Source organism: Entelurus aequoreus, linkage group LG10 (genome assembly GCF_033978785.1).
Source record: "Entelurus aequoreus isolate RoL-2023_Sb linkage group LG10, RoL_Eaeq_v1.1, whole genome shotgun sequence".
Classification (NCBI taxonomy): Eukaryota; Metazoa; Chordata; class Actinopteri; order Syngnathiformes; family Syngnathidae; genus Entelurus; species Entelurus aequoreus.
Window position 1 is genome coordinate 36,679,253 of NC_084740.1, and position 25,213 is coordinate 36,704,465.

The following is a 25,213-nucleotide window of genomic DNA, read 5'->3' on the forward strand; positions in this document are numbered from 1 at the left end:
ATTGTTCCTCTGTGTAGTAGTCACATGTAGCATTGATTGAGTTGAACAGATGGTTTTCTGGGTCAACATCATTTTCAAAGTCATACAGTTTATAGTCCATGTATTCAGCTCTTAGAAACTTTTGATTCTCAGTTGTCTCACCTTCTCGCTGCGTAGCCTTCCCCGTCTCCAGCCAAGGATGAGCCGTGTCAGTCATAAGTCTAGCAGGTCTCATCTATATTGATCCAAGTCGCGGAGCTCTCGGATCATGACAACTTTGGCTTCTTCATATGGTCCATTTAGCCGAATCATGATTTTGCAGTTCCGTGTCCATGTTGCTTGTATCTTGTTTTCTTTTCTGAGGATGCGTGCTTGTCTTGCAATGTCAGCGTTCTTCTTGGTAAGATGTTCATTGATGTAAACCCCAGTTCCCTTCAGCTTCCTTCCCTGCCGTAGTAACTCCGTCTTGTGTTATTAAATAGGTGTGTAATTGTTTGGTTTTAAATGTTAAGGTGGTATTATTAAATAGGTGTGTAATTGTTTGGTTGTCAAATGTTAAGGTGGTATTATTAAATAGGTGTGTGTAATTGTTTGGTTGTCAAATGTTAAGGTGGTATTATTAAATAGGTGTGTAACTGTTTGGTTGTCAAATGTTAAGGTGGTATTATTAAATAGGTGTGTAACTGTTTGGTTGTCAAATGTTAAGGTGGTATTATTAAATAGGTGTATAATTGTTTGGTTGTCAAATGTTAAGGGGGTATTATTAAATAGGAATTGGTGTCTAGCAGGACCGATAATTAGCATTTCCATTTGTTTGGTTTTTGTTTGGTTCTGGTTGTCTTCTTCTTTTTGTGTGGTTCTTGTTCGGTTCTGGTTGTCCACTTAATTTTGTTTGGTTCTAGTTGTTTTTTTTGTGGTTCTTTTTTGGTTCTGGTTGTCTACTTTTTGTTTGGTTCTGGTTGTTTACTTATTTTTGTTGTGTTCTTCTTTGGTTCTGGTTGTCTACTTATTTTTGTTTGATTCTTGTTTGGTTCTTCTTTGGTTCTGGTTGTCTACTTATTTTGGTTTGGTTCTGGTTGTTTACCTATTTATATTTGGTTCTTGTTGTCTACTATTGGTTTGGTTCTGGTTGTCGTTTTTTTTTTTAAATTCTGGTTGTTTACTTATTTTTGTTTGGTTCTTGTTGTCTATTTTTGTTTGCTTCTTGCTTGGTTCTGGTTGTTTACCTATCTTTGTTTGGCTCTTGTTTGGTTCTGGTTGTCTATTTCTTTGGTTATTGTTGTTTACTTGTTTTGTTTGGTTCTGGTTGTCTACTTATTTTTGTGTGGTTCTTGTTCGGTTCTGGTTGTCCACTTATTTTTGTTTGCTTCTGGTTGTTTACTTTTTTTTGTTTGGTTCTTTTTCGGTTCTGGTTGTCTACTTTTTGTTTGGTTATTGTTTGGTTCTGGTTGTTTACTTATTTTTGTTGTGTTCTTCTTTGGTTCTGGTTGTCCACTTATTTTGGTTTGGTTCTGGTTTTTTACCTTTTTATATTTGGTTCTTATTGTCTACTTTTGGTTTGGTTCTGGTTGTTTGTTTTTTGCTTAATTCCGGTTGTTTACTTATTTTTGTTTGGTTCTTGTTGTCTATTTTTGTTTGGTTCTTGCTTGGTTCTGGTTGTTTACCTATCTTTGTTTGGCTCTTGTTTGGTTCTGGTTGTCTATTTCTTTTTGTTTGGTCATTGTTGTGTACTTTTTTTGTTTGGTTCTGGTTGTTTGGGTCAATTGGAGGATTAACACTCAGTTCTAAAGATAGAATCAGCTGTAGAAGCACACTTTTACGCACTTATCTACTTGATGATGGATGGATAAATATTGGTGATGGATTGATGGATAATGTAAATTTGGGATAAATATGGATTATATAAAAATAAATAAGAATCTTCTCTTTCCTAAAATTTTCAAACCACACCACAGTGCATTTGCTTGATACACCTGGACCTCTGAGAGGGGCGGTGCTATTCATGTGTCACAATTAGGAAAATAAAAATGAGGATTCAGATTGATGATGTGAGCGTGGACAAAGCATTTTCTGGTCCACACACACACACACACACACACACACACACACACACACACACACACACACACACACACACACACACACACACACACACACACCAATGCATAATAGATGAAGACCATCATTTGTCCCCTGATATTAGCCAGGTAATGAGTGTCCGGTGATAAATAGATAATCACATCTGCCTGTTTGGTTCATTTCCTGTCAGACATACACGACCATCTGGGCGCGCACGTAACGTACCCACACACAAACACACACGCAGAAAAGATGATATAAAGAACGTTTCCACAATAAACTTCAATAATGACGACTAAATAAAATAGTGTTCCCAGGAAGTCACCATGCATGAATACATGCTATCAACACAGCTTTGCGTCTTTTTACACTTGAAAACCAAACGGCAATGGGCGCAGACAAAGCATTGTGTGTGTGTGTGTGTGCACGATTCACTGTGCATGAGTGCGTCGCCCGGGTAAAGTTTTACTTCGCGAACGGAGATGTCACACAAAGTCACCGTCCACATCAGCCAGCCGAGCGAAGAGGTTAAAGGTCACAGCAGCAGCCACGCCAAGCTGGTGACGTCACGCCAACGCTTAGCGCCGCTTTTCGTCCACGGAGAGCCAATCATCTCTCTGCTGTAATTGATGATGTCGTCGCGGTGTCGTTAAAGTGATAGCCAATCAGTGCAACATGCAAATGAGGCTCAACAGAAACAGGAAGAGGACAAAGAAGACGGACGCCAACAGCTATTAGTGCTATTGATTTAGTAAGACATCTGTGTGTGTGTGTGTGTGTGTGTGTGTACGTGTGTATTGGCCGGGGGAGGGGACAAGAAAAGGGGGGATGGTTCCATATGTCACCAGTCACAACACGCACACACATCCATGTAGCAATAACACACATTTACAACATAATGCTTTACTTGATCATAATTAATTCCATCTTTTTGATCATGATCAATGATGTCATCACCAGTTGGAACAATATGAACTTTAAAAGCGATCATATTGGCAAACATGTCACTTGGAACAATATGAACTTTAAAAGCGATCATATTGGCAAACATGTCACTTGATTGGCTGACCATCCGCTGATCAACCTTTAATGCTTCTGATTGGCCTAACGGCTGCATTTGACCCTGGCAGGTAGAAATATGTGCACTTGTAGTAATATCTGTGTACATGTGGACTTAGCTGGGGTGTGTGCCTCGCCACACACACAACACACAAACTAAGCCATCGAGGTCAATTGGAGCTTCTATTATAAAGCTGACAAAGATCAACACACAGATTAGAGAGTGTGTGTGTGTGTGTGCGCGCGCAGAGACACTTGCTGACACCACATCAGTCATTGAACAATAACGCAAACACACACACTTTTGCTAGTTAGTCATGATGACATCACGCTGATGTCTGCAGCTGATAAACAACAGGGGGCGGAGCCTAGCACCCAACCGACACACACTTACGACGTGAGAACGTTGACTATAACAACTCATCAATAATCAATGCAAACGCATTCCAGATCAGCTGATTGATATCTCTCTCTCTCTCTCTCTCACTCACACACAATTTACCTGTAGTGTAACGTGTGCTTCCTGTTGACCATATATGGAGAAGAGGCTGCAGGGAAATGACAGGAAACAGTAATTAGGGGCAAGGGATGACAAATAAACACATAATATTTTTACGTGTGTGTGCAATTCGAAGTATGTCCTTTACACACACGCACATGAAGGCATCTTCCTAGCGGCACACACAGGTAGTGCAGGCAGAGTCCGCGCTTATTATTGTGTCATAATACACTATATTGCCAAAAGTATTTGACCACCTGCCTTGACTCACATAAGAACTTGAAGTGCCATCCCATTCCTAACCCATAGGGTTCAATATGACGTTGGTCCACCTTTTGCAGCTATTACAGCGTCAACTCCTCTGGGAAGGCTGTCCACAAGGTTGCGGAGTGTGTTTGTAGGAATTTTCAACCATTCTTCCAAAAGCGCATTGGTGAGGTCACACGCTGATGTTGGTCGAGAAGGCCTGGCTCTCAGTCATCCCAAAGGTGTTCTATCGGATTCAGGTCAGGACTCTGTGCAGGCCAGTCAAGTTCATCCACACCAGACTCTGTCATCCATGTCTTTATGGACCTTGCTTTGTGCACTGGTGCACAGTCATGTTGGAAGAGGAAGGGGCCCGCTCCAAACTGTTCCCACAAGGTTGGGAGCATGGAATTGTCCAAAATGTTTTGGTATCCTGGAGCATTCAAAGTTCCTTACACGGGAACTAAGGGGCCAAGTCCAACTCCTGAAATACAACCCCAATCCGTAATTCTTCCTCCACCAAATTTAACACTCGGCACAATGCAGTCCGAAATGTAGCGTTCTCCTGGCAACCTCCAAACCCAGACTGGTCCATCAGATTGCCAGACGCTAAAGCGTGATTCATCACTCCAGAAAACGTGCCTCCACTGCTCCAGAGTCCAGAGGCGACGTGCTTTACACCACTGCATCCCACGCTTTGCATTAGACTTGGTGATGTATGGCTTAGATGCAGCTGCTCGGCCATAGAAACCCTTTTTTTTTTTTAAATAAATGTTTTTATTGAATTTGACAGGTATTACACTATACAATAGAACAGTAATCACATTTTCCTTTTTTTTTTTCTCCCCACCCACTTCCAAGAACAGCAACCCAACACACACCGCATACACACAACCCAACCCCCCCCAGGTCCTAAATAAGTTAAAGGTACAGTCACAAATGGAAAATAATTAGTACATCACTTTCTTCTCAACATAGGCAGGTAGTAAATATACACCCAGAATAAATGTAAATAAAAAATAAAAAAGGAAGCTGGTTTGTGAAGGGTGAACTTTTAATGTGTCCTATAGCGTCTTTAATTTAGCTATGTAGTCAACCACACCGCCCCAAACAGAATAAAACTTCCCAGGTGCCCCCCTAAGATTGAACTTTATTTTCTCCAGATCTAAATAAATCATAAGGTCTTTAAGCCATAAGGAGGCTTTGGGGCAAAATGGTGACTTCCACTCCAGCAAAATTCTCCTACGTGCTAATAAGGATGCAAAGGCGATACTATCCTTAAATTTTCTCCTTATTTGGGGATCTGATACCGTCCCAAAAATGGCCATTTCTGCACATGGTGTCAGGTTTAAATCCAATGCCTTAGCAAGGTGTTTGAAAATAGTTGTCCAATAGTCCAGCAAATGGGGACAAGACCAAAACATGGCTTAGATGCAGCTGCTCGGCCATGGAAACCCATTTTAATGAAGCTCTCTGCGTACTGTATGTGGGCTAATTGGAAAGTCACATGAAGTTTTGAGTTCTGTAGCAACTGACTGTGCAGAAAGTCTTTGCACTTCAGCATCCGCTGACCCCTCTCTGTCAGTTTACGTGACCACTTTGTGACTCAGTTGCTGCTGTTCCCAAACTCTTCCATTTTCTTATATATTGGAATATTTAGGAGCCAGGAAATTTCACGACTGGATTTGTTGCACAGGTGGCATCCTTTGACAGTTCCACGCTGGAAATCACGGAGCTCCTGAGAGCGACCCATTCTTTCACAGACGAAATCATGCCTATGTGCTTGATTTTATACACATGTGGCCGGGCCAAGTGATTAGGACACCTGATTCTGATCATTTGGATGGGTGGCCAAATACTTTTGGCAATATAGTTTATGTTCGATTTCATAGAAGAACGTGAGTCTGACTTTGATCTGCTCCTCAGGAGGAGGACATGCCCGAGGAGGTGAACATCGATCACCTTCTGGACCTGAAGACGGATGGCGAGAGGATGCAAAGACTGCAGGTACAAAGAACAAAACCAGCTGTAATAATCAACACATGGGTAAAGGAACACATCATCATCAGTGTGTGGTTGTGTCTTGATGTGTGTGTTCCTTTTCCAGGAGATTCTTCAGTCGTGTAACAACAACACGGAGGTAAAAACATCCCAGCATGCATCACTTTTAAAACACCTTTAAGAGTGTGTGTGTGTGTGTCAGGTGTTCATCAGCGAGCTGCTGGTGAAACTTCACGGCTTACAGAAGCAAGAGGAGCTCCACAACGACGGCATCGACCTCCCGCAGCTACACATCTACCCCGCCCGCCCCGGATCATCCGACAGGGAGGTGCTGCACTGACAAAGCAAGCGCACCCACTCCCTTTAAATGCCCCCCAACCCCTTCCTTCCTCCCCGCCCTTGCAGCATATCCATGGAGAGAAATGTGTGCCTTTTTATGCAACCAAACAAAACAATTTTTTTTTAACTTAAAAATGTATTTGAAAAATAACAATTTTAAAGAAAATAAACTTTTTATTTTTATTTGAGCTACTATTAAAGCCATACACTTTTGTTATTTAACATAGCACGTGATACCTGCTAACTATTAGCATGGTAACAATGTGCTGAGTTTTTTGCTGAGTCATATAACTTGGTACATGACATATACCAGGCCTGGGCAATTATTTTGACTGGGGGGGAATATTGAGAACATATGAACGTCACATCCCCTCTCAATCGACATATTTTACAATCAAGCCAAATGCAACAAACACAGCGAAATATGAACGCGAAGGGTAAAAAAACAACAAACACCTACAATCTGATATATGTGATACATCACTAAGCTTGAGAACTTTCTTGTAAAAATCATTTCAGGCTGGCCGCTCTGGAAACACTCTGTGGAAACGCTCCCCACCCACACTGCTTGGTGCCTCGTCTGACCTGCTGTGACGTAGATTACCATAGTAACTAGTAGGGTTGTACGGTATACGGGTATTAGTATAGTACCGCGATACCAATGAAGCATATTCAAGATGCTTTATTATTGTCCATTCTTTAACATGTACAAGACACATAAGAACTGAAATTTCATTTTCGGCACAGTCCCACTAAGAGCAGACATACGTTACAGGTAGACAAGACGGGACCGCCAACGGATCAGCCACTTACAGCGCTCCTTAACTACCTTTCGGTATGGTACCGCCTCTGAAAAGTACCGGTCTGCCACACCCTAAGATTTATTGTTAAAATAAGGCCAATAATGCAATTTTTTCTGGTCCCCTTTATTTAGAAAAGTATCGAAAAGTACAGAAAAGTATCGAAATAATATTGGTATCAGGGCAACACTAGTCACTAAAATATCATGCAAAAGCGCAGATTCTAACCATTGAAATACGTCGTATAGTTCAAGACTTATGGTAATTTGAAAACATCCCCGCACATCATAATGGCGGCTACACTTTCCATCTTAAAGATCTAAAAAAATTATTTGGGAATGTCCGGCGGACCAGATTGAAAAGCTTAACGGGCCACATGTGGCCCCCGGGCCTTAATTTGCCCAGGTCTGACATATACTGTTAGCATGCTAACTTTTTTTTTTAGCTCATTTCTCAGGCATATACTCCTTAGTTATAAACTTGGAATGTGGCACATGCTAACTGTTAGCATGCTCCCTTTTTTTTTTTTAGCCTATTTTGCAGTCGTCCACCTCAAAGTCATAACTTGGTACTTGACACACGCTAAGGTTAACATGCTAAACTTTTTAGCCTATTTTGCCAGAGTACACCTCAGTCGTATAACTTGGCACGTGACACATGCTAATTGTTAGCGTGCTAACGTTGGCATGCTAATTTTGCGTCCTTATGCCTCAGTTATGTTAGAAGACTTTTTTGGGGACAGTAACAACCAGCCCTAGTATTTGGTCATTTCCCTCCAAAAAGGCTGCTTACATATTGTTCAGAGGAGGCTCCGCCCACAAAATTGAAGAGGAGTTGAAAGCAAAACATTTTTTATTTTTTTTGGTCAAATCTTGTTTTGTTTGGTTGCATAACTAGACAGTAATTTCTCTCCATACACCCCCCGTCAGGGAGGGGACAGACTGGAAAGCAAACAAGCCGAAAAGAAGAGTGACGGTCTTTTTCCAAACGCGCTGAACGTCCACCTCAGCAATAAAGGGAAACAAAACACACCTGAAACCACCCTATCACATCTGCCATCACACACACACACTCATTTTTGTATTTGTTACCTTCTTGAGACATACGAAAAATTCCTCCCTCTTTAGGACCACCCTTTCTAGATATATAAAGATGTGTATTTACAACATTAATAATATATACATACTTTGCAAATATTAAAAAGGTAAGCTTTTAGGTTTTTAATCTTCATTATTTACTTCGTTATTACAGTATGTCTCTATATACATATTTATTTTATTTTTGTATTTATTTTGGCCAAAGGGGGCGCATTTAAATTTCTTATACACACTTATTTCATGTTGACCAGAGGGGTAACACTTTTAAAACCGACACACAGTCAAGTTGAAAAATCCCTCCTTTTTGATACATTTCACCACCAGGGGTGCAAATGAGACATTCTCTATTAGATGCAATGTTATTAGGACCATGATTTATGTCATCACTTGTTCACCGGTCCTCATATGGGAGGTACTTTTCCTTGTTGATGTCTCAAGAAGGGTAGAAATACAAGAACACACACACACACGGATGTGTGACAGATCAGATGTGTGATTCTGGTCAGTGGAAGTGGTAACATCTGTGCTTTTTCCATTCCTGCTGGTTTCACTCATGTTGCTAGTGCAAACACACAGGTCACTACACTGACCTTCACAACAGCGCCACAGTGTGTGTGCGCGAAGAAACAAGCACTTCCTGGATGACACACATTCCATCCTCAAGCCTTGTTTACAGTTACATGATGCACCTGTTTACATCTCTTTTGGCCTTTACTTTGGTTCTCATCTTCTTTCTTAAAATGTTTGTACATGGTTTTAAATTAAACACAAATGTCCAAAAGCAATATTTCTAATCACTTTACAACTCAACTGCCCACGTGGGGCCTTTTACGTCAACCAACATCGCCCCCTGCTGTTTGAGGACTATACTGCGGTCCAAGTGTCATACATTTATTAACAAGACAGGTCTATCAATACACTTTATTTCATCTTTATACATATTATTGATCAGGGACAAACTAATAATCAATACTCTGGGGACATTCAAATTAAATTATCTATAAAGTCAAACAAGACATAAAAGTGAAGGGAATTAAAAACCTTTTTTTTATGCTCCAATTTCTTAAACTTCCGTCTTAGACCAAAATATCAAACATGTACCCGGTAATGTTTTCTTTTTTAAATTTTTGACCATTTTGGAAGCCCTTTATCAGATAATGTCCAAGATTTAAATGAGTAAAATAAACCATGTTATGCAAATGTTACTAAATGAAAATGGTGACATTATTTGATCAAAAGAATCATTTCAATGTAATACTAAACAACAACTAGTTTCACTCTTTGTTTACAGACCCAAAACAAAACAAAAAACGAATCACAAATACTTTTTCTAATTTTAAATTTTGTGCACAACTGGAAAATGGACAAAATGGATAACGGGCATATTAACTTATTTTCTGCATATCCATTTTAGGCACCAAGTTTATACGGAAGTAGTTTCCCGGGGATTTAGGTTTGCAGGTAAACAAACGTAGAAGACAGGAGGACTGATGGAGTGTAAATCAAGTTGAGCATATGGAATTTCTTTATTTTTGCCTAGCCAAACATGAAAAATATGCATTTTTAAAAATCCAGATATAACTGCGATATCCGATGAAACGCTGTATGGAACAAGACGTCATGTTGCGTTGCCATTTCCTTATACGGAGATGCAAATAAACGTCTTTATAGCGGCCACATTTTTAGATTTCCTTTAGCAGATATTCATCTACATTTGTCACTGCTACATCAGTGATTCAAAATGTTCTAATTATATTGTGGGACTAACAAGGCCTTAGCTACCTGCTGCCATCTAGTGGAATATTATTTAACTGCGCTCAAAGGCACAAGCGGTCAACTGGCTTCTTATTTGTGGTAACTGAGCGTTTTTTTTCTTCCACCAGTTCGATGAAATGGTCCTCCTGTCTTCTTTTACGTTTGTTTACCTGCAAGCCCAAGTCCACGTAAAACTACTTCCGGGTAAACTTGTGTCTCAAATAGATTAGCAGGAAATAACCGGTTATTCGTTTTGTCCATTTTCCAATTGTGCACAAAATCAGAAATTAGAAAAAATATTTCTCATCTGTTTTTCGTAGCAAATATTGGAAAAAAACATTTTTTTTGTTTTTTCAGTTGTAAATTGAAAATGAATGAACAAATGATAGACTAATTTGAAAGGCCTTCAAAGGATTAAGAAAACAGAACATTCCATGTTTGGTATTTTTGTCTAAGACTTATGTTGATTGAGAAATCTAGGCAAAAAATATGAATCCAACATTTTTGGAAAAAAAAAAGGACTTAAACGTTCTGTTTGGCTATGGGGTATTGTTATTGTACATCTATCGAATAATTGAACATTGGAATTTTAAAATTTGACAGGAAAAAACTGTCTTAGGACAAATCATGTGTAATAGAATAACACAACAAACATATCCAAAAATACAGCAAAAATGTACTCAAGGGGGGAAAAAAGTCAGCCTTTGTCCCCTGAGGGTTACATTTACAAAATATTAAACTAATAAATTATTCCAATAAAACAGGTTAATAGAATTTACGCAAAATACTAAACAAAAATGTTTTTCCAACATATTAGAATGCTTAAAATGTGTAGTCAGTAGTAGGAGAATGTGCTTAATTATGCGGAAACAAGCTTCATTTGTTTTCAAGTTTCATGGTAAGGAGCTTAACTTGTTGTAAAAGTGCATCAGTGCTGTACCACTAAAGACAAGATTACTTGAGTGGAGAAGGACCACAGCTGTGGTGTTGTTGGGGGTCACACTGAAACTGGGACCACCTGAAACACACACACACACTTTGATAAAATACAAACAAATCTAAAAGTCAGGCTTGTGAGCACCCTTTGAGAGAAAAAAAAAAAGAGGAAAATTGAAAAAGAAGAGGAACATTTCTATCAGCACAAGAAAATCAAGACTACATTTCCTGCAATAAAAATTCCTTTTTTTTTTTTTTTTAGTTCTGGATTTATTTTCATCTACCAATCACTTGTTCCTGTTTTTTAGACACACGTTCCATGTCATGTACCACATAATTTCATTAATAGATAATTTACTAACATTATTATCATTGAAAATGTAATATAAAAGTCTATAACATGCATGCAAAGAACTCAGAAAACCATTCTCATTTGACAACTCTATCCTGTAGCCACGCCCCCTCGGGTAATATACTTCAGCTGTTGTGACCTCTGTTTACAATCCGTCACGTCAAAAATATACCTTCTAAATGGCTACTAATAAATACTCTAGAAATACAACAAGTTTGGAACTTAGTGTTCGGATTGTAATCATCCAAACATGATTAGCAGCAAACGGTGCACAGCTCGGAGAGCTAACGCAGGCGATGACAAGTAAGCTAGCTAGCTAGTTGGCTAATGTGTGTGTATGTATGTATACATACATACATACATATATATATATATATATACACACCCACATACATACATACATGTGTGTATGTATATATATATATATATATACATATATATATATACACATATATATATATACATATATATATATACACACACACACACACACACACACACACACACACACACACACACACACATATATATATATATATATATACATACATACACAGTAATTATATACATACACACATATATATATATATATATACATACATACATACACAGTAATTATATATATACACACATATATATATATATATATATATGTGTGAATATATATAATTACTGTGTATGTATGTATGTATATATATGTATATATACTGTGTGTGTGTATGTATATATACAGTATATACATACTGTGTGTGTGTGTGTATATACAGTATATATATACACTACCGTTCAAAAGTTTGGGGTCACATTGAAAAGCCCTGTACTTTTCAATGAAGAAAACTTTAAACTAGTCTTAAATTTAAAGAAATACACTCTATACATTGCTAATGTGGTAAATGACTATTCTAGCTGCAAATGTCTGGTTTTTGGTGCAATATCTACATAGGTGTATAGAGGCCCATTTCCAGAAACTATCACTCCAGTGTTCTAATGGTACAATGTGTTTGCTCATTGGCTCAGAAGGCTAATTGATGATTAGAAAACCCTTGTGCAATCATGTTCACACATCTGAAAACAGTTTAGCTCGTTACATAAGCTACAAAACTGACCTTCCTTTGAGCAGATTCAGTTTCTGGAGCATCACATTTGTGGGGTCAATTAAACGCTCAAAATGGCCAGAAAAAGAGAACTTTCATCTGAAACTCGACAGTCTATTCTTGTTCTTAGAAATGAAGGCTATTCCACAAAATTGTTTGGGTGACAGTAGTGTATATATATATATATATATATATATATATATATATATATATATATATATATATATATATATATATATATATATATATATATATATAAATAATCAAATGCATAGGCAAATTTAATATATTATTCGCTGTAACAAGTGGCCCTTTGAGGCCAATCATAACTACACTACAATGTCAAATATTACAGCAAGTAGTGTTAAACAAAGATATAAATACAATTGTTCTTTATCATTCTGCCAACTTTACTCCGGGCACCCCGCTCTTGTCTTTAAAGACAAAATATCCCTGAAGTCGGGTGGTCCCGGTAGCGATTCTCCCATGCAGTTATTTTTGGAGGTTTGTGTGTGGTTTATGATTTTGTTCTTGTATTTATTTAATGTTGTTTACGACATATCTGTGTTTGGAGCATTTGGAAAGGTTTTGCCATCATACATGAGGACACATCCTAAAAGAGTCAAAGTCACCTTGTTGTTGGATGCGCCTCGTCCCAGGACGAGTCCCAGCAGCGCGTTGAGGACGTTGGCGCCACAGAGGACCATCTGGAGCCCACTGGCGCCCCCCAGCACACTGAAGAGAACCACGTTCCAAAGGACCACACCCCCGGGCTCCAAACACACTCCTGACCACAGAGTCCTGTTGTACAGATACCCAGCGTCCCTGCCAGGACACACACTTAGTGGCACAGTTCGACACTGGACCGGATAAATTGTGTGTGTGTGCGCTAATGTCCTACTGGTCTGCGGTGGGTTTGAGCGGGACCCCCCAGGCCGGTCCAGATGTGGTGTTGTAGAGACAAAGAGGACCTTGAACAAGTCCTGTGGCGCTGACCAGACAACACATGCCAGCCGCCAGCAGACACAAACACGAGTACAGCGCCTGACGCAACATCTGGACAGACGACCACAACACCGTTATTTACGTTATGGTCCTCGTGTCATGTGACCACCAGACGCTTACCTGACCCCTGAAGGCACAGCAGCCTCGTGTTTGGCTGCTACGCACAAACGCTCGAGCTCCGAGTAGAACCTGCAAAACCCCAAAGTCACCACGAGAACCTCAGAGAGGAACAAGAACGTCACAGGACAAAAACAACCACGATCTTCCTCGTCAACTCACCAGGACGCCAGAGCTCCACAGCCCTGTGGCCCAGGTGGCCTCTCTGGTCACGTGACCCTCCAGCAGGAAGCGGACCTTCATCTCGGGGAACAGCAGCAGGATGTTGGCCAGCACGCAGACGATCGCCAAGGCAACCAGGAACACGCCCACGCAGCGCAGACACCTCGACACGCACATCTTCTCAAACTTTCTACGGTCGTGCTGCACACAAGAGAACTTACTAGAACTTACTTCCAGCGACAACAAACATCAGCTTTCGAGCAACAGCAACTCACCAATGAGGGGCTCTCTTGTAGTCATGTAATCATTTGTTGATATCCACATACACTGAAATGATTTAACAACATCTTTGAAATCTACTCTTTTATGGAAGACGCCATCCATCACATAAACACAGTAGAATATTCACAAAAATAAAAAGCTATATATCATAGATGTAAGGACAGTTTCATAACATTACACACTTTAGAATATTCAGGAAAAATAAAAGCTATATATCATAACTGTAAGGGCAGGTCCACTCACTGTGAAGATGTCCAACAGATTAGTCGTCCACCTTGAAGTCACGCTTAAAGAGGAAGCTGAGGTGTTTATAAGTGGACACCAGACACACATGGATACGTCCAGGCTTCCTTATAAGGGTATAGGAAGTGTCTTGTGGTCGCAAATAACGCAGAGGAAATGTTTGCATCACTGGACAACATTTGACACTATGAAAGCAGCAATTTGAAACACTATAGTGTAGATGAAAATATGACTCGTATTAAAGGAATACCATCTCTGTAGTTACCATGGCGACAAGAGCGCTTCCATTTAGGTGAACCAGCCTGGACGTGTCCTGTGTTGTTAGCATTGGCATCCGTGCTGCCAGTTCAGTGCTCATCACTTACTGTTGCTTTAGTACAGTGCTTCTCAAATAGTGTGGTGGGGCCTGAGAGGCAATAGTGTAATCGCATATATCCAGTCACTACAGGGGGGCATGAAATTGTCTGTTCCCTAGAAAATTTTTACTTTGACCAACGCAGTGCTTCTTTAATAGTGGGGCAGGCACTCCTGGTGGGGCCCAGAGAGGTGTCGGGAAAAGGGGGTCGTGAAAGGCAACAGCGTAATAGCATCTTTCGAGTTAGTAAAACACAATCTTGGCATATACAGATAAAAAATATATATATTAAATGGCTGTTTGCAACATTTACACAGATGCCTAAAGGCCAATGTATTTTACACTGTATATCCCGCCCTCTCACGGCTTCTTCTACGTAATGATATAATTAACACATTAGCTTTTAGGTGTTGTTAGCTAATTACAGCAATTTGGATAGCTAGCATTAGCTGTCATTGAATGTATATTCCATCGTAACAGCAAAATGACTGCAACTTGTTAGTTGCTTCTCTTGGACTGCTTTTGTATGTGTGCACACGCTGCCTGCGCGTACGTGTTGACGAGCCCGAGTGAGTGACAGCTGTAAACACCAATCATTTTATCCGGGCCGGCAAAAACTGTAATTGTGAAAAATATAGACAATTGTCAAACAAATGTGTTCCGTTAAACCACTGAAGGTAACAAAAGAAGGTGGTGTTATTGTTATACTTGTAGCTTTGAAAAATGTAACTGTTAGGAAGTTGCAAACAGCACCTTTAACTTCGGGGAGGTGTGAAAAAAATTCTGTGACGTGACAGAAAATAAATAAAAACCACTGCTTTAGTATTAATTACTGTTCCAAAGTATTTAGGGTACAAATAATATTAAGGGCAGCACGGTGGTTAGTGCATTAGCCTCACAATACGAAGGTCCTGGGTTCGATCCCCATGCTCGGGATCTTTCTGTGTGGAGTTTGCATGTTCTCCTCTGTGTTGGCCCTGTGATGAGGTGGCGACTTGTCCAGGGTGTAACCCACCTTCCGCTTGAGAGCAGCTGAGATAGGCTCCAGCACTCTCCGGCACAAGCGGTAGAAAATGGATGGATGGATGGATAATAATAATGCTTCAAGACGTTGTTGTCTAATATGTAATTAGGACATGACGAATGTCAGTCATAGAAATATGATAAGCGGGTATATACTTCTGTTTCTCTGCGCACTTCCGTGTTTTTCTCTATTTTCAGTTTTTTATCTAGCGGTTTGTCTTACTTTAGCTGCAGGATGAGTCACCGTGTATCTTTGGCGGACCGCACGGGAAGAATCCTGCTCATGTTTGACCTTTAACCCACTGCCGGTGCCATCGAACACCAACCTCGGCCCCACAGGACAGCGCCTCGAACTGGTTTTGGGAGGCGAGGACACCTGAGTGAGGACAGTGGACATGTTGACTGGGTCGCAATGGTGTCAGACGGATACACATCACCTTGAGTGGACCTCACTGACTGTTCAGGAGGTCTCTCGGAGGTCGGCGTCAAGCAAAATATTTTGCATGTTGCAATAAATTTACAGGTCCATTCCACAAGGGCTGTGGTTGAACTTCCTCTAAACTGGGATGAAAATAAGACATTTAGTAGTGAACAATGAGGCAACAAGAAAAACAATAAATGTGTTGTGTTTTACCTCCAGAAGCCATCTTTTAACCAGTGAAACCTGCCAATTTTTTTGTCAGGGAAAAACATTTCTCAGCACAGTTTAGCTTTTTATTTCTTATAAAAGACAAAGAATCTGCAGCCAAACAGGAAGTGATGTCACACTCCACACACAACTGCTCCAGCTTGATGGCCAGAACAGAGGAACCTCGTCAGCAGCATAAACTAAACTAGCTCATGTAATCCGTGTTCAAACAGTCCATCTTGGATCTTTACAGTCCTCCACTACAATGAAGGCAAAAATAAGGCGTTTGATGTACAGAGTATTCCGATAAAATGATCCGGACAATGCTCTCAGAGACAAATGTCCTGCAGAGTCTTGTGTTTCAATGCATTGACTCATTTTGTCTATAAAATTTAAGAAATCTGAATTTACTGAGCAGCAAATATCTGAAAACAGCAAACAGAAGGCAACTTTCTATTTTTGTAAAAATGAAAAAATATAGCAACGCCTTTTAAGCTTGTTTCACCAATTTAAACGTTAGAAAAGGAAGCACCTGTGCAGAGAAACAGTCCTGACTAAGTCCTGGTCTCCTGGAGCTGACTGAGCGTGAGTGTTTTGTTTTAAGGTGTGTGGAAATGTTTTTTATTACTGAAACAAGACTGAGGGCAGGAAGTCGGGGAACAGTGAGTCAGAGTTTGGGGGGTTCAGGTGCCCAAGTTGGGGTACAAGTCCGTTAGGGTGGTCTGCTTGCTCCCTCTGCTGGAGGAGGAGGAAGAGGAGGAGGAGGAGGGGCTGGATGAGTCCAGAGAGGACTCAGCAAAAGAGCTGGCGGTGGCTGGGGGGGAGGTCTTTGTAGTCCTGGAGGCCCTGTGGGCGAGGCTTTTACGTCGTAGCGGGTAGGCGTCGGCAGATCCTTTGCGCCTGTCAGTGTGTCGCTGCATCTCCTCCTGGTTGAGCTCCTGCTGCAGGAGCAGCGCCATCTGCCGGTCCTCCTCCTCCTGACGCCGCCGGCTCTGAAGCTCCGCCTCCAATTCAACCAGCCCCCGCAGCACAGTCGTTCCGGTTTCTGGCGAGGAAGAGTAGGAGGAGGAGGAGGAAAGGGGGAGCCAGTGACCTCGCCCTCGCTTGATGTAGGTCTCCTCCGGCTCCTGTTCCAGCTCAGAGCTCTTCCTCTTTACCGAGGAGGGTCCTTCGTCTCCGCTGGCGAGGCTCCTATCGCGCCCCTCCCCCTCCACTAAGGAAAACGCAGAGAGTGGACTGACGCACGCAACTTCTGATTGGTCCGCTGAAGGAGGCCCGTAGAAGTCCACCTGAGGGAGTCCTCCCCCTCCGCTGGCGAGGCTCCTATCGCGCCCCTCCCCCTCCGCTAGGGAAAACGCAGAGAGTGGACTGACGCACGCAACTTCTGACTGGTCCGCTGAAGGAGGCCCGTAGAAGTCCAGCTGAGGGAGACGCATGTCCTCGGAGAGGAGGATGTTCTCCTGCAAACATTTGACTAACTGAAAAAGGCTCCAAAGGCAAAGTGGAAAAATAACTTTGGTGTATCGTGAGCGCAAAAGTGACACCAGCACGCTATAAAAATGTAGAAAAGAGAAGTAGAAGATGACTGACCTTGTTGGATTTAGACGGAAGACGATACAAGTACCTGAACGTGCACAAACACACAATCAGGTCATGACAAGCACATCTTCTGAATGTTCTACAACAGGAGTCCCCAACTTTTTGCCTCAACAGCCAAAGTAAAAATGTGCCAAAGGGCCATAAACAGCAATTCTAAGCGTGAAACCAAAAAGTTCCTATGTTTAGTACCAGTAACAATGATAGATGGCAACTAGTTAGCCAACTGGTTAGCCGTGCGAACATGCCATCGATGATAGTGTGAACGTAAAGGGTGTCCCAAACTTTTTCATGTCCCATATATTGATCCTATACGATATCAGCAGGAATCATATATACTTCTATTATTTTGTAGTGTGGAATGTTAGAAAAAGTTAGGTCAAGAATAAGGAGTCAAACAGAGAACAATGGCAGGTATTAAAAACACTAATCTGTTTATTATTAACAGTCTGGAGTGAATTTATACTGTCTTTAAGTTGAACAAGAACGGTTATTATTTTTGGCAACACCTAATGATCCTAAATATTAAATATGTTAAGCTCATGACATTATGTTAAATGATGCGGACATGTTTGTTACCTTAATACGCTTCTGACTTGGACACTTTTTAGATTTAAGTATTATGCAACTATAATTAAAGCAACCGTGGTTCGGTTGGCAAAGCGGCTGTTCCAGAAACTTGATGGTTCCTGGTTCGATCCCCAGCTTCCGCCATAGTAGTTACGTCCGTTGTGTCCTTGAGCAAGACACTTCACCCTTGCAACTGATAGGTCGAGGTTAGGGCCTTACATGGCAGCTCCCGCCATCTGTGTGTGGATGTATGTGAATGGGTGAATGTGGAAATAGTAGAAAAGCGCTATACAAATATAACCCATTTACCATTTATTTATTCAATACTTGTTTATATTGACAAATGTGGTGTTTTAAACTACAACATTGTTCAAATATGAACACTTATTACAAATGTCTAGCTTGTGCATCGGTGTTGTGTAGCTGCTAGCCTCCCATTGTTGCCTTTTGTAAATGACTTGACTAAAACAAAATAAAAAGACCAAACTTGTGTGCTTATTGGAGGACATGTAGATGTTACCTGGCTGTCCAGCTTTGCACAAGTGAACACGCTGCAGGACTGCTTGCAGCAAAACTAATTTTGGAAAGTTTAGATACAAGATGATGTAATTTGAGACTTGTTTTTTATACTGATATTAGACTGATATGTGATATCAATATCGAATCTGGGCACCCCTTGTAAGCTTAAAAGGTCAGTATGAATATGATGTACTACTTTTGGGAAGCCACCCTTTGGCAGGCCAAAATAAATGACTGGACGGGCCAAATTTGGCCCCCCGTCCCACTTTGGGCACCCCTGTTCTAAAGCATTCCAATACACAAGATGATGAACTATATCCAAATTTGCAGCTAAGGACAAAATACTTGCTTTTCTATTTGTCCTACGTTGACTTTCTTCTTGGCTGGAGTGATGTCAGGATGCCGGTTGTCCTGGGAGACGGAAGCAGCGTTCTACAAGAAAGATGGAGGAGAATGATGATGATGGGATTCCTCTTACACACAGTGAGCTGGAAAACTTCCTCGTCAACATCGGGACTCATTTTTATGTTTCTCCCAGCGAGACACAAAGACGTACCAGTTCTTTGCTGAGCACTTTGGCCAGTCGCTCGTCCTCCTCTCGCCTCCTCCTCTCGTCCTTCAGCAGCTGCTCCTCCTCGGCCAGGAGTCTCTGGATGTACTCCTCGCTGGCCCGTTGCTCCTCCTCGTCCAGCTCTCGCTTTTCCTCTGTCAGCTGACACCAACAACATGTGACGCCTTTTATTTTGTCCACAATCAAAAATCTTTGTTAACACAGAATGTTTTGAGTTGGAACTCATATCCTCACAAAAGTGAGTACATGGCTCACATTTCTGGTTTACATATTTTCATTATTTCAAATGTATTTTGTATTTTTGCAAGATTTGGGGTTACAAGAAGGTAACACTTTGCCATCCAGGTTAATATATGTGCTGCCCTCTTCTGGTAATCATGTTCCACATAACACTGACTGTCATTTGTTTTGTTCCATAGCTAGTCAGCGCACACAATGCAGAGCCTACAAAGTTAGCAGTCAATATTTGTTTTGTTTGGTGAATATATGCTTGTAAATAGGAATGCATTTGCAGTTTTAAGTTCATTTTGTTCCGTTAAAATCTCATTTGTGGAACATTAGTACAAGTTTAAAACGAAAGCAACGCTAATCTTTGTTAGCATGTCAATTAGATCTTCCTTTGAATGTTAGCATTAAAGTGGAACTCCACTTTTTTGGGGGAATTTTGCCTATTATTCACAATCCTTATTAAAAACATGATAATTGGATGTTTTGGTTTTTTTGCATTCTAAATATTAAATAAATGCGATCAAAAGTTATCTTACAATGGAGCCTATAAAACCCCTAAATAAACATTCAAACACCTCCATTAAGGTTTTACATACATTATGTAAGTATATATGTAATGTAGTAATGGGCACATTTATAATAACATTTATTATTTACGTATTTTGATCATTTTAAGCATACGCGGCACATTAATTTTATTAAAGCATCACGATCAACGTTTACTTTTTTTCTTCTTCATCACTGATTTTTACTCACTGCAGACTTTATGAGAGCAAACAAACATAATAAAACATCACTTATTCTACAAGGTCTGCTGTCATTAGGATGCCGACTCCTGGGATGTTCATATATTCGCATTTGGATGAAGACTCATAATCCTCACGAAGAAACGGGGTGGGAGGACGAAACAAAACATATTTTCGTGTCTTTCTCCCCATTTTCGGGTCCTAAACGGCTGTCAAAGTGTACCAACTTTTCAGAATACCTATTCAGACTTTTTCTGTCCAGGTGACGTGCATGATTTGTGATCTAGAATAAACTTACAGAAAGCAAGGAAGCAGCAGACCCCTCGATGTAAACGTACGGACACATGGTAGTGATCACAGTGCCACAATAAATTATTTGTCTGCGTTAGCGCTTATAATAACAATATCACTAATACTTGGTTAATAATCACAAAATGTAAATGGAGTATTGTTGGCGTTTTTTCTTTCTTTGTTGGATTTTATGGGCGTAATAGAGGACCTCCCATTGGCTCCGCTGTAAGCGGACTTTTATTTACGTTTATTTAATATTTAGAATGCATTAAAAAAAATCCATGCACCGTCATGTCTTTAATAATAATTGTGAATGACAGGCTCATTTTATGATTTTTAAGTGCAGTTCCCCTTTAAGCTAGCGGCATAAGTAAACTTGATCCTGTATGGCTGCATTGCTTTTTTCCCCAGTTTATACCAAACTGCATTGTCCATTGAACATGATTCTTACATATATGTGCACTTCATGTGTCTCTTAATGTACTTTCCTTTGTTTGCTTAGTTTTACAATAACTTCACTGTCAATCAATAAACAAGCTAAAGTCAAAAGTTTTTAATTTTTAATTTGAAGAAGTGCAGTGTTTACCTACCTGCCAAACTAAATTCAAACGTTTCAGGAGGGCAGATTAATGAATTAAAATGAACTATAGGTGTACAAAATGATTTGAGCATGGTGTCTCGCCTTTTTTAATGGGCCCTTTATATTGTAGAAATATGTTTTCCATTGAAACTAAACTTACTTTGGTGACCTGCTCCTGATATTCTTGTCTCAGCTCTCCAGGCTGACTGACCCTGGGGAAAAACACTGAGCAACAGAGTTAGAATGTCAATACCTATCAGAGAGAAGGCTCTAAATGCATCTACAATTATGGTATGATGTGTGTCCTACCTCCCACTTCGTCCTCGGTGATGGCGTCCTGCCCGCAGAGGCGACGCTGACAGTGCTGGGGGAAGCTGATCTGAATTTGCCTCCACAGCTGCTCGTTGACCAGCGTCTTGTTCTTGTTGTTCTGTCGGGCCCACGTGGAGACCCTCTTCCTGCAAAGGGGGCAGCACAGCGTGCTTTTGTCCACCGACTCCAAGAAACAGACCTAGCGGGTACAATATATACGTGAAGAGTTACCGCGTCAGTGTGACGCGTCAGCGTGCGGTTACCTTGCAGAACGTGTGTGTGCAGGGCAGCGTCACAGGCTCCAAAAACATCTCCAAGCACACCGGACACACACAGTCATCAAATGATAGGGTTTTGGTTCTCTTCCCCTTCCCTTTGCCACCTGACACAACCGCCTCTGCATCAGCATCTGGCAACATCATCTTGTCTCCTGTGAGGCCTGTCACAGCAGCATCCACCTGCCAGAAAGATCCATCTCAGCCTGATTCGGATTCCTTAGCACAGTTTGAATGATCTAACCATAGAGAATATTTTTTATTTTGTCTAAAAGTAACAGCATGCGTTTCATAACAATTAAACATACTTCTACTGAAAATGATCTATTGCATTCACAATATGTATTTGAATTGAATTTGAAAACCTCATTAGGGAAGCTAATTCTGGTATAGCTGTGCTATTTGAATGGTTTCTTGTTAATAGGCTATCACTAAATGTAAACTAATCCAACTTTATTGTGTTTCATAAGCAAAAACAAAACACACTGTAAACAGAGTGCTAAGATTTCTATTGGAGGAATCAAAATTAGTCAAGTTTCTTCTACCAAATGTCTAGGTATCCTAGTGGACGAAAAATTGTCAGGGACAGAACACAGGTTCGGTAACCAATAAAGTGTCAAGATCTCTTGGTATCATCAGAAAAATCATGGGTTTGCCTCCTAACTCTTTATTACAGTTTAATTTATCCATATCTTATCTATTGCAATATTGTCTGGGCTAGTACATATCCATCAAATTTACACAAATTATTCATTATGCAAAATACATTTGTAAGAATAGCTACTTCTAACTATTTGGCTCCATCTGCTCCCTTGTTTAGGAAACTAAATGTACTATCTATTTATGATATCAACACACTTCAGTCCTCTTTTATCTATAAATGTACTTACCTCCCTAATACGCTTCCTACACATTTCAAAGATTATTTTAAGACCAATTCACAAGTTCATTATCATAATACTAGACAAACTGATAATCTCCGCTCTATCTTTGGCCATATCACTCTTAGCCAGTTCTCCATCAAACACAGAGGTCCTTTACTCTGGGAATAGTCACCTATGTATTGCAAACTCCTCATCTTCACTCACTAACTTTAAACATAGATTAAGGATGAATCAACATTCTCCATCTGTTCCTTCTCCAAAGTGGGCTGGCTCAGGGTGGAGGACAGAGTAAAGCAACTTGCACTGAGCCTAGTCTATAAAATCCGCTACACCTCCCTGATACCGAAGTACACGTCAAACTACTTAACGTAAATGACCGCCATAGCCACAACACCAGGGGGAGCTCCACTAACCACTTTAAACCCAGATTCCGATCTAACAAAGGTCTTAACTCATTCTCTCTCTATGCCACATCAATATGGAATGCACTCCCAACAGGTGTAAAAGAAAGGGCATCTCTATCCTCCTTCAAAACCGCACTAAAAGAACACCTCCAGGCAACTTCAAACCTAAACATTGTTAATAATCAAATGTAGATACTTTTTCTTATGCTTTCTGATCTCTCTCTCTATGTCCACTACTTGCTGTACATATCCTACCAAGTCAGTCCTACACTGTTTCAATGTCCATTTCTCTGATGATGCAATTGTTGATGACTGAAGTGTTGATATCAACCAAACCTACCCCCCCCATCCCACACCCCGGATTGTAAATTATGTAAATAATTCAATGTTAAAGTTAAAGTTAAAGTACCAATGATTGTCACACACACTAGGTGTGGTGAAATTTAAGTTAAAGTTAAAGTACCAATGATTGTCACACACACTAGGTGTGGTGAAATTTGTCCTCTGCATTTGACCCATCCCCTTGTTCACCCCATGGGAGGTGAGGGAAGCAGTGGGCAGCAGCGATGCCGCGCCCGGGAATCATTTTTGGTGATTTAACCCCCAATTCCAACCCTTGATGCTGAGTATATACTCTGATGATTATCTTGTGTGATGACTGTATTATGACGATAGTATGTATCTGCATCATGAATCAATTTAAGTGGACCCCGACTTCAACAAGTTGAAAAACGTATTCGGGTGTTACCATTTAGTGGTCAATTGTACGGAATATGTACTTCACTGTGCAATCTACTAATAAAAGTCTCAATCAATCCGACCTTATAATGTAGCCCTATTACTTCCTCACACGCACACACACACACATACCCACTTAGACTCAATCCACACAAGGTAGTCTACTTGTTATCTTCCATCCATTTTCTACCGCTTGTCCCTTTTGGGGTCGTGGGGGTTGTTGGAGCCTATCTCAGCTGCACGTGGGCGGAAGGTGGGGTACACCCTGGACAAGTCGCCACCTCATCACAGGGCCAACACAGATAGACAGACAACATTCACACACTAGGGCCAATTTAGTGTTGCCAATCAACCTATCCCCAGGTGAATGTCTTTGGAGGTGGGAGGAAGCCGCAGTACCCGGAGGGGAACCCACGCAGTCACGGGGAGAACATGCAAACTCCACACAGAAAGATCCCGAGCCCGGGATTGAACTCAGGACTACTCAGTCCTTTACCATGAATTGATTAACGTGGACCCCGACTTAAACAAGTAGAAAAACGTATTCGGGTGTTACCATTTAGTGGTCAATTGTACGGAATATGTACTGAACTGTGCAATCTACAAATAAAAGTTTCAATCAATCAATCAATCAATCAGGACCTTCGTATTGTGAGGCACATGCACTAACCCCTGCGCCACCGTGCTGCCCTACTTGTTATCTTATTGTTTCTATATACTATGTTTAAATGTGTTTGTTAATTTACTGCTTTAGGTGAGAACCTTGCATAAGCCTTTTTGGGTTTCTTTACTCACCTGCACTTATTTCTCATAACTAATTTCTTGCTTCCATGTTTTTCTTGTTTTTTTTTTTTACAATGTTACCTTTTGATCTGTTTATATTGTGCCAGTAAATAAATACATAAATATGTAGTCTTCAGCATATTATAGCCCGATTTCAAACCGGAATAATAGCACACGAACACCCAAATAGAGAAAAGACAAGGTAGATGACAAGTACAAACGTTAAGTCAAAGCTTAGCTGGTAACTCTAGCTAACGTTGTCAAGAACATTCCCCCCAATAAAGTAACAGTAGTGTGATTAAAAGTTATATAACTTTCATTACCTGACCTTTGACAGTCGGCGGCTTTAGTCGAGGCTAAAGTTAGCTACGGTATGGGAGCCAAACATCAATATACCTGTTAGCTGTCAAGCTAACATAAAGGTTAGTCGACAACAGGGCCGACTGTCAATACTTCCACTCGGCTTGTAAATAAGTATCCGACTTGAGGCGTTAACCAGGCTACTATGTTTTACCGACAGAGAGAAGCTACGTCGTTATTTTGATAATAACTCGACACAAAATCTCTGCCATTACCCGCCCGAACCACACGACGACCTAGTGCGCACGCGCAGTTACCGGCGCGCCCCTAAATGTCGTCAACTATGACGAAGTGTCGCAAAAAGC

The 25,213-nt window shown here is 40.7% G+C and overlaps 3 protein-coding genes across 8 annotated transcripts in view; 1 reads left to right on the forward strand and 2 right to left on the reverse strand.

The window, feature by feature from the left end:
• The window catches only part of ppp1r14ab (protein phosphatase 1, regulatory (inhibitor) subunit 14Ab), a 22,788-nt gene extending 13,696 nt beyond the window's left edge, over positions 1-9,092 (forward strand). Inside the window, exons 3-5 of the mRNA XM_062060698.1 lie at positions 5,789-5,869; positions 5,970-6,002; positions 6,066-9,092. Of these exons, the coding sequence (XP_061916682.1) occupies positions 5,789-5,869; positions 5,970-6,002; positions 6,066-6,203 (252 nt within the window). The 3' untranslated portion in view covers positions 6,204-9,092. The remainder of the gene's footprint in view (positions 1-5,788; positions 5,870-5,969; positions 6,003-6,065) is intronic.
• On the reverse strand, positions 5,586-16,140 carry LOC133658538 (transmembrane 4 L6 family member 5). 4 transcript variants are annotated; one of them, XM_062060693.1, is made up of 8 exons: positions 15,861-16,094; positions 15,647-15,799; positions 13,796-13,847; positions 13,521-13,721; positions 13,362-13,430; positions 13,138-13,292; positions 12,869-13,061; positions 8,406-10,872 (listed from the first exon to the last, which is right to left on the reverse strand). In XM_062060693.1, the coding sequence occupies exons 4-8, from the start codon at positions 13,695-13,697 to the stop codon at positions 10,852-10,854; spliced, it is 615 nt and encodes a 204-aa protein (XP_061916677.1). In that variant the 5' UTR covers positions 13,698-13,721; positions 13,796-13,847; positions 15,647-15,799; positions 15,861-16,094; the 3' UTR covers positions 8,406-10,851. The 4 variants fall into 4 exon arrangements, with proteins under 4 accessions (XP_061916676.1, XP_061916677.1, XP_061916675.1 ...); XM_062060692.1 differs by lacking the exon at positions 13,796-13,847 and adding an exon at positions 5,586-5,863 and having other exon boundaries at positions 10,813-10,872; positions 15,647-16,094; XM_062060691.1 differs by lacking the exon at positions 13,796-13,847 and having other exon boundaries at positions 15,647-15,984; positions 16,058-16,140.
• rnf168 (ring finger protein 168) lies at positions 16,140-25,153 on the reverse strand. 3 transcript variants are annotated; one of them, XM_062060687.1, is made up of 8 exons: positions 24,877-25,153; positions 21,728-21,922; positions 21,462-21,663; positions 21,313-21,377; positions 19,293-19,448; positions 19,086-19,168; positions 17,642-17,675; positions 16,140-17,511 (listed from the first exon to the last, which is right to left on the reverse strand). In XM_062060687.1, exons 2-8 carry the CDS (start codon positions 21,884-21,886, stop codon positions 16,735-16,737), a joined length of 1,476 nt encoding a protein of 491 aa, XP_061916671.1. In that variant the 5' UTR covers positions 21,887-21,922; positions 24,877-25,153; the 3' UTR covers positions 16,140-16,734. The 3 variants fall into 3 exon arrangements, with proteins under 3 accessions (XP_061916671.1, XP_061916670.1, XP_061916672.1); XM_062060686.1 differs by having other exon boundaries at positions 24,872-25,152; XM_062060688.1 differs by lacking the exon at positions 24,877-25,153 and adding an exon at positions 23,898-24,856.
• Positions 25,154-25,213: the final 60 nt, after the last annotated feature.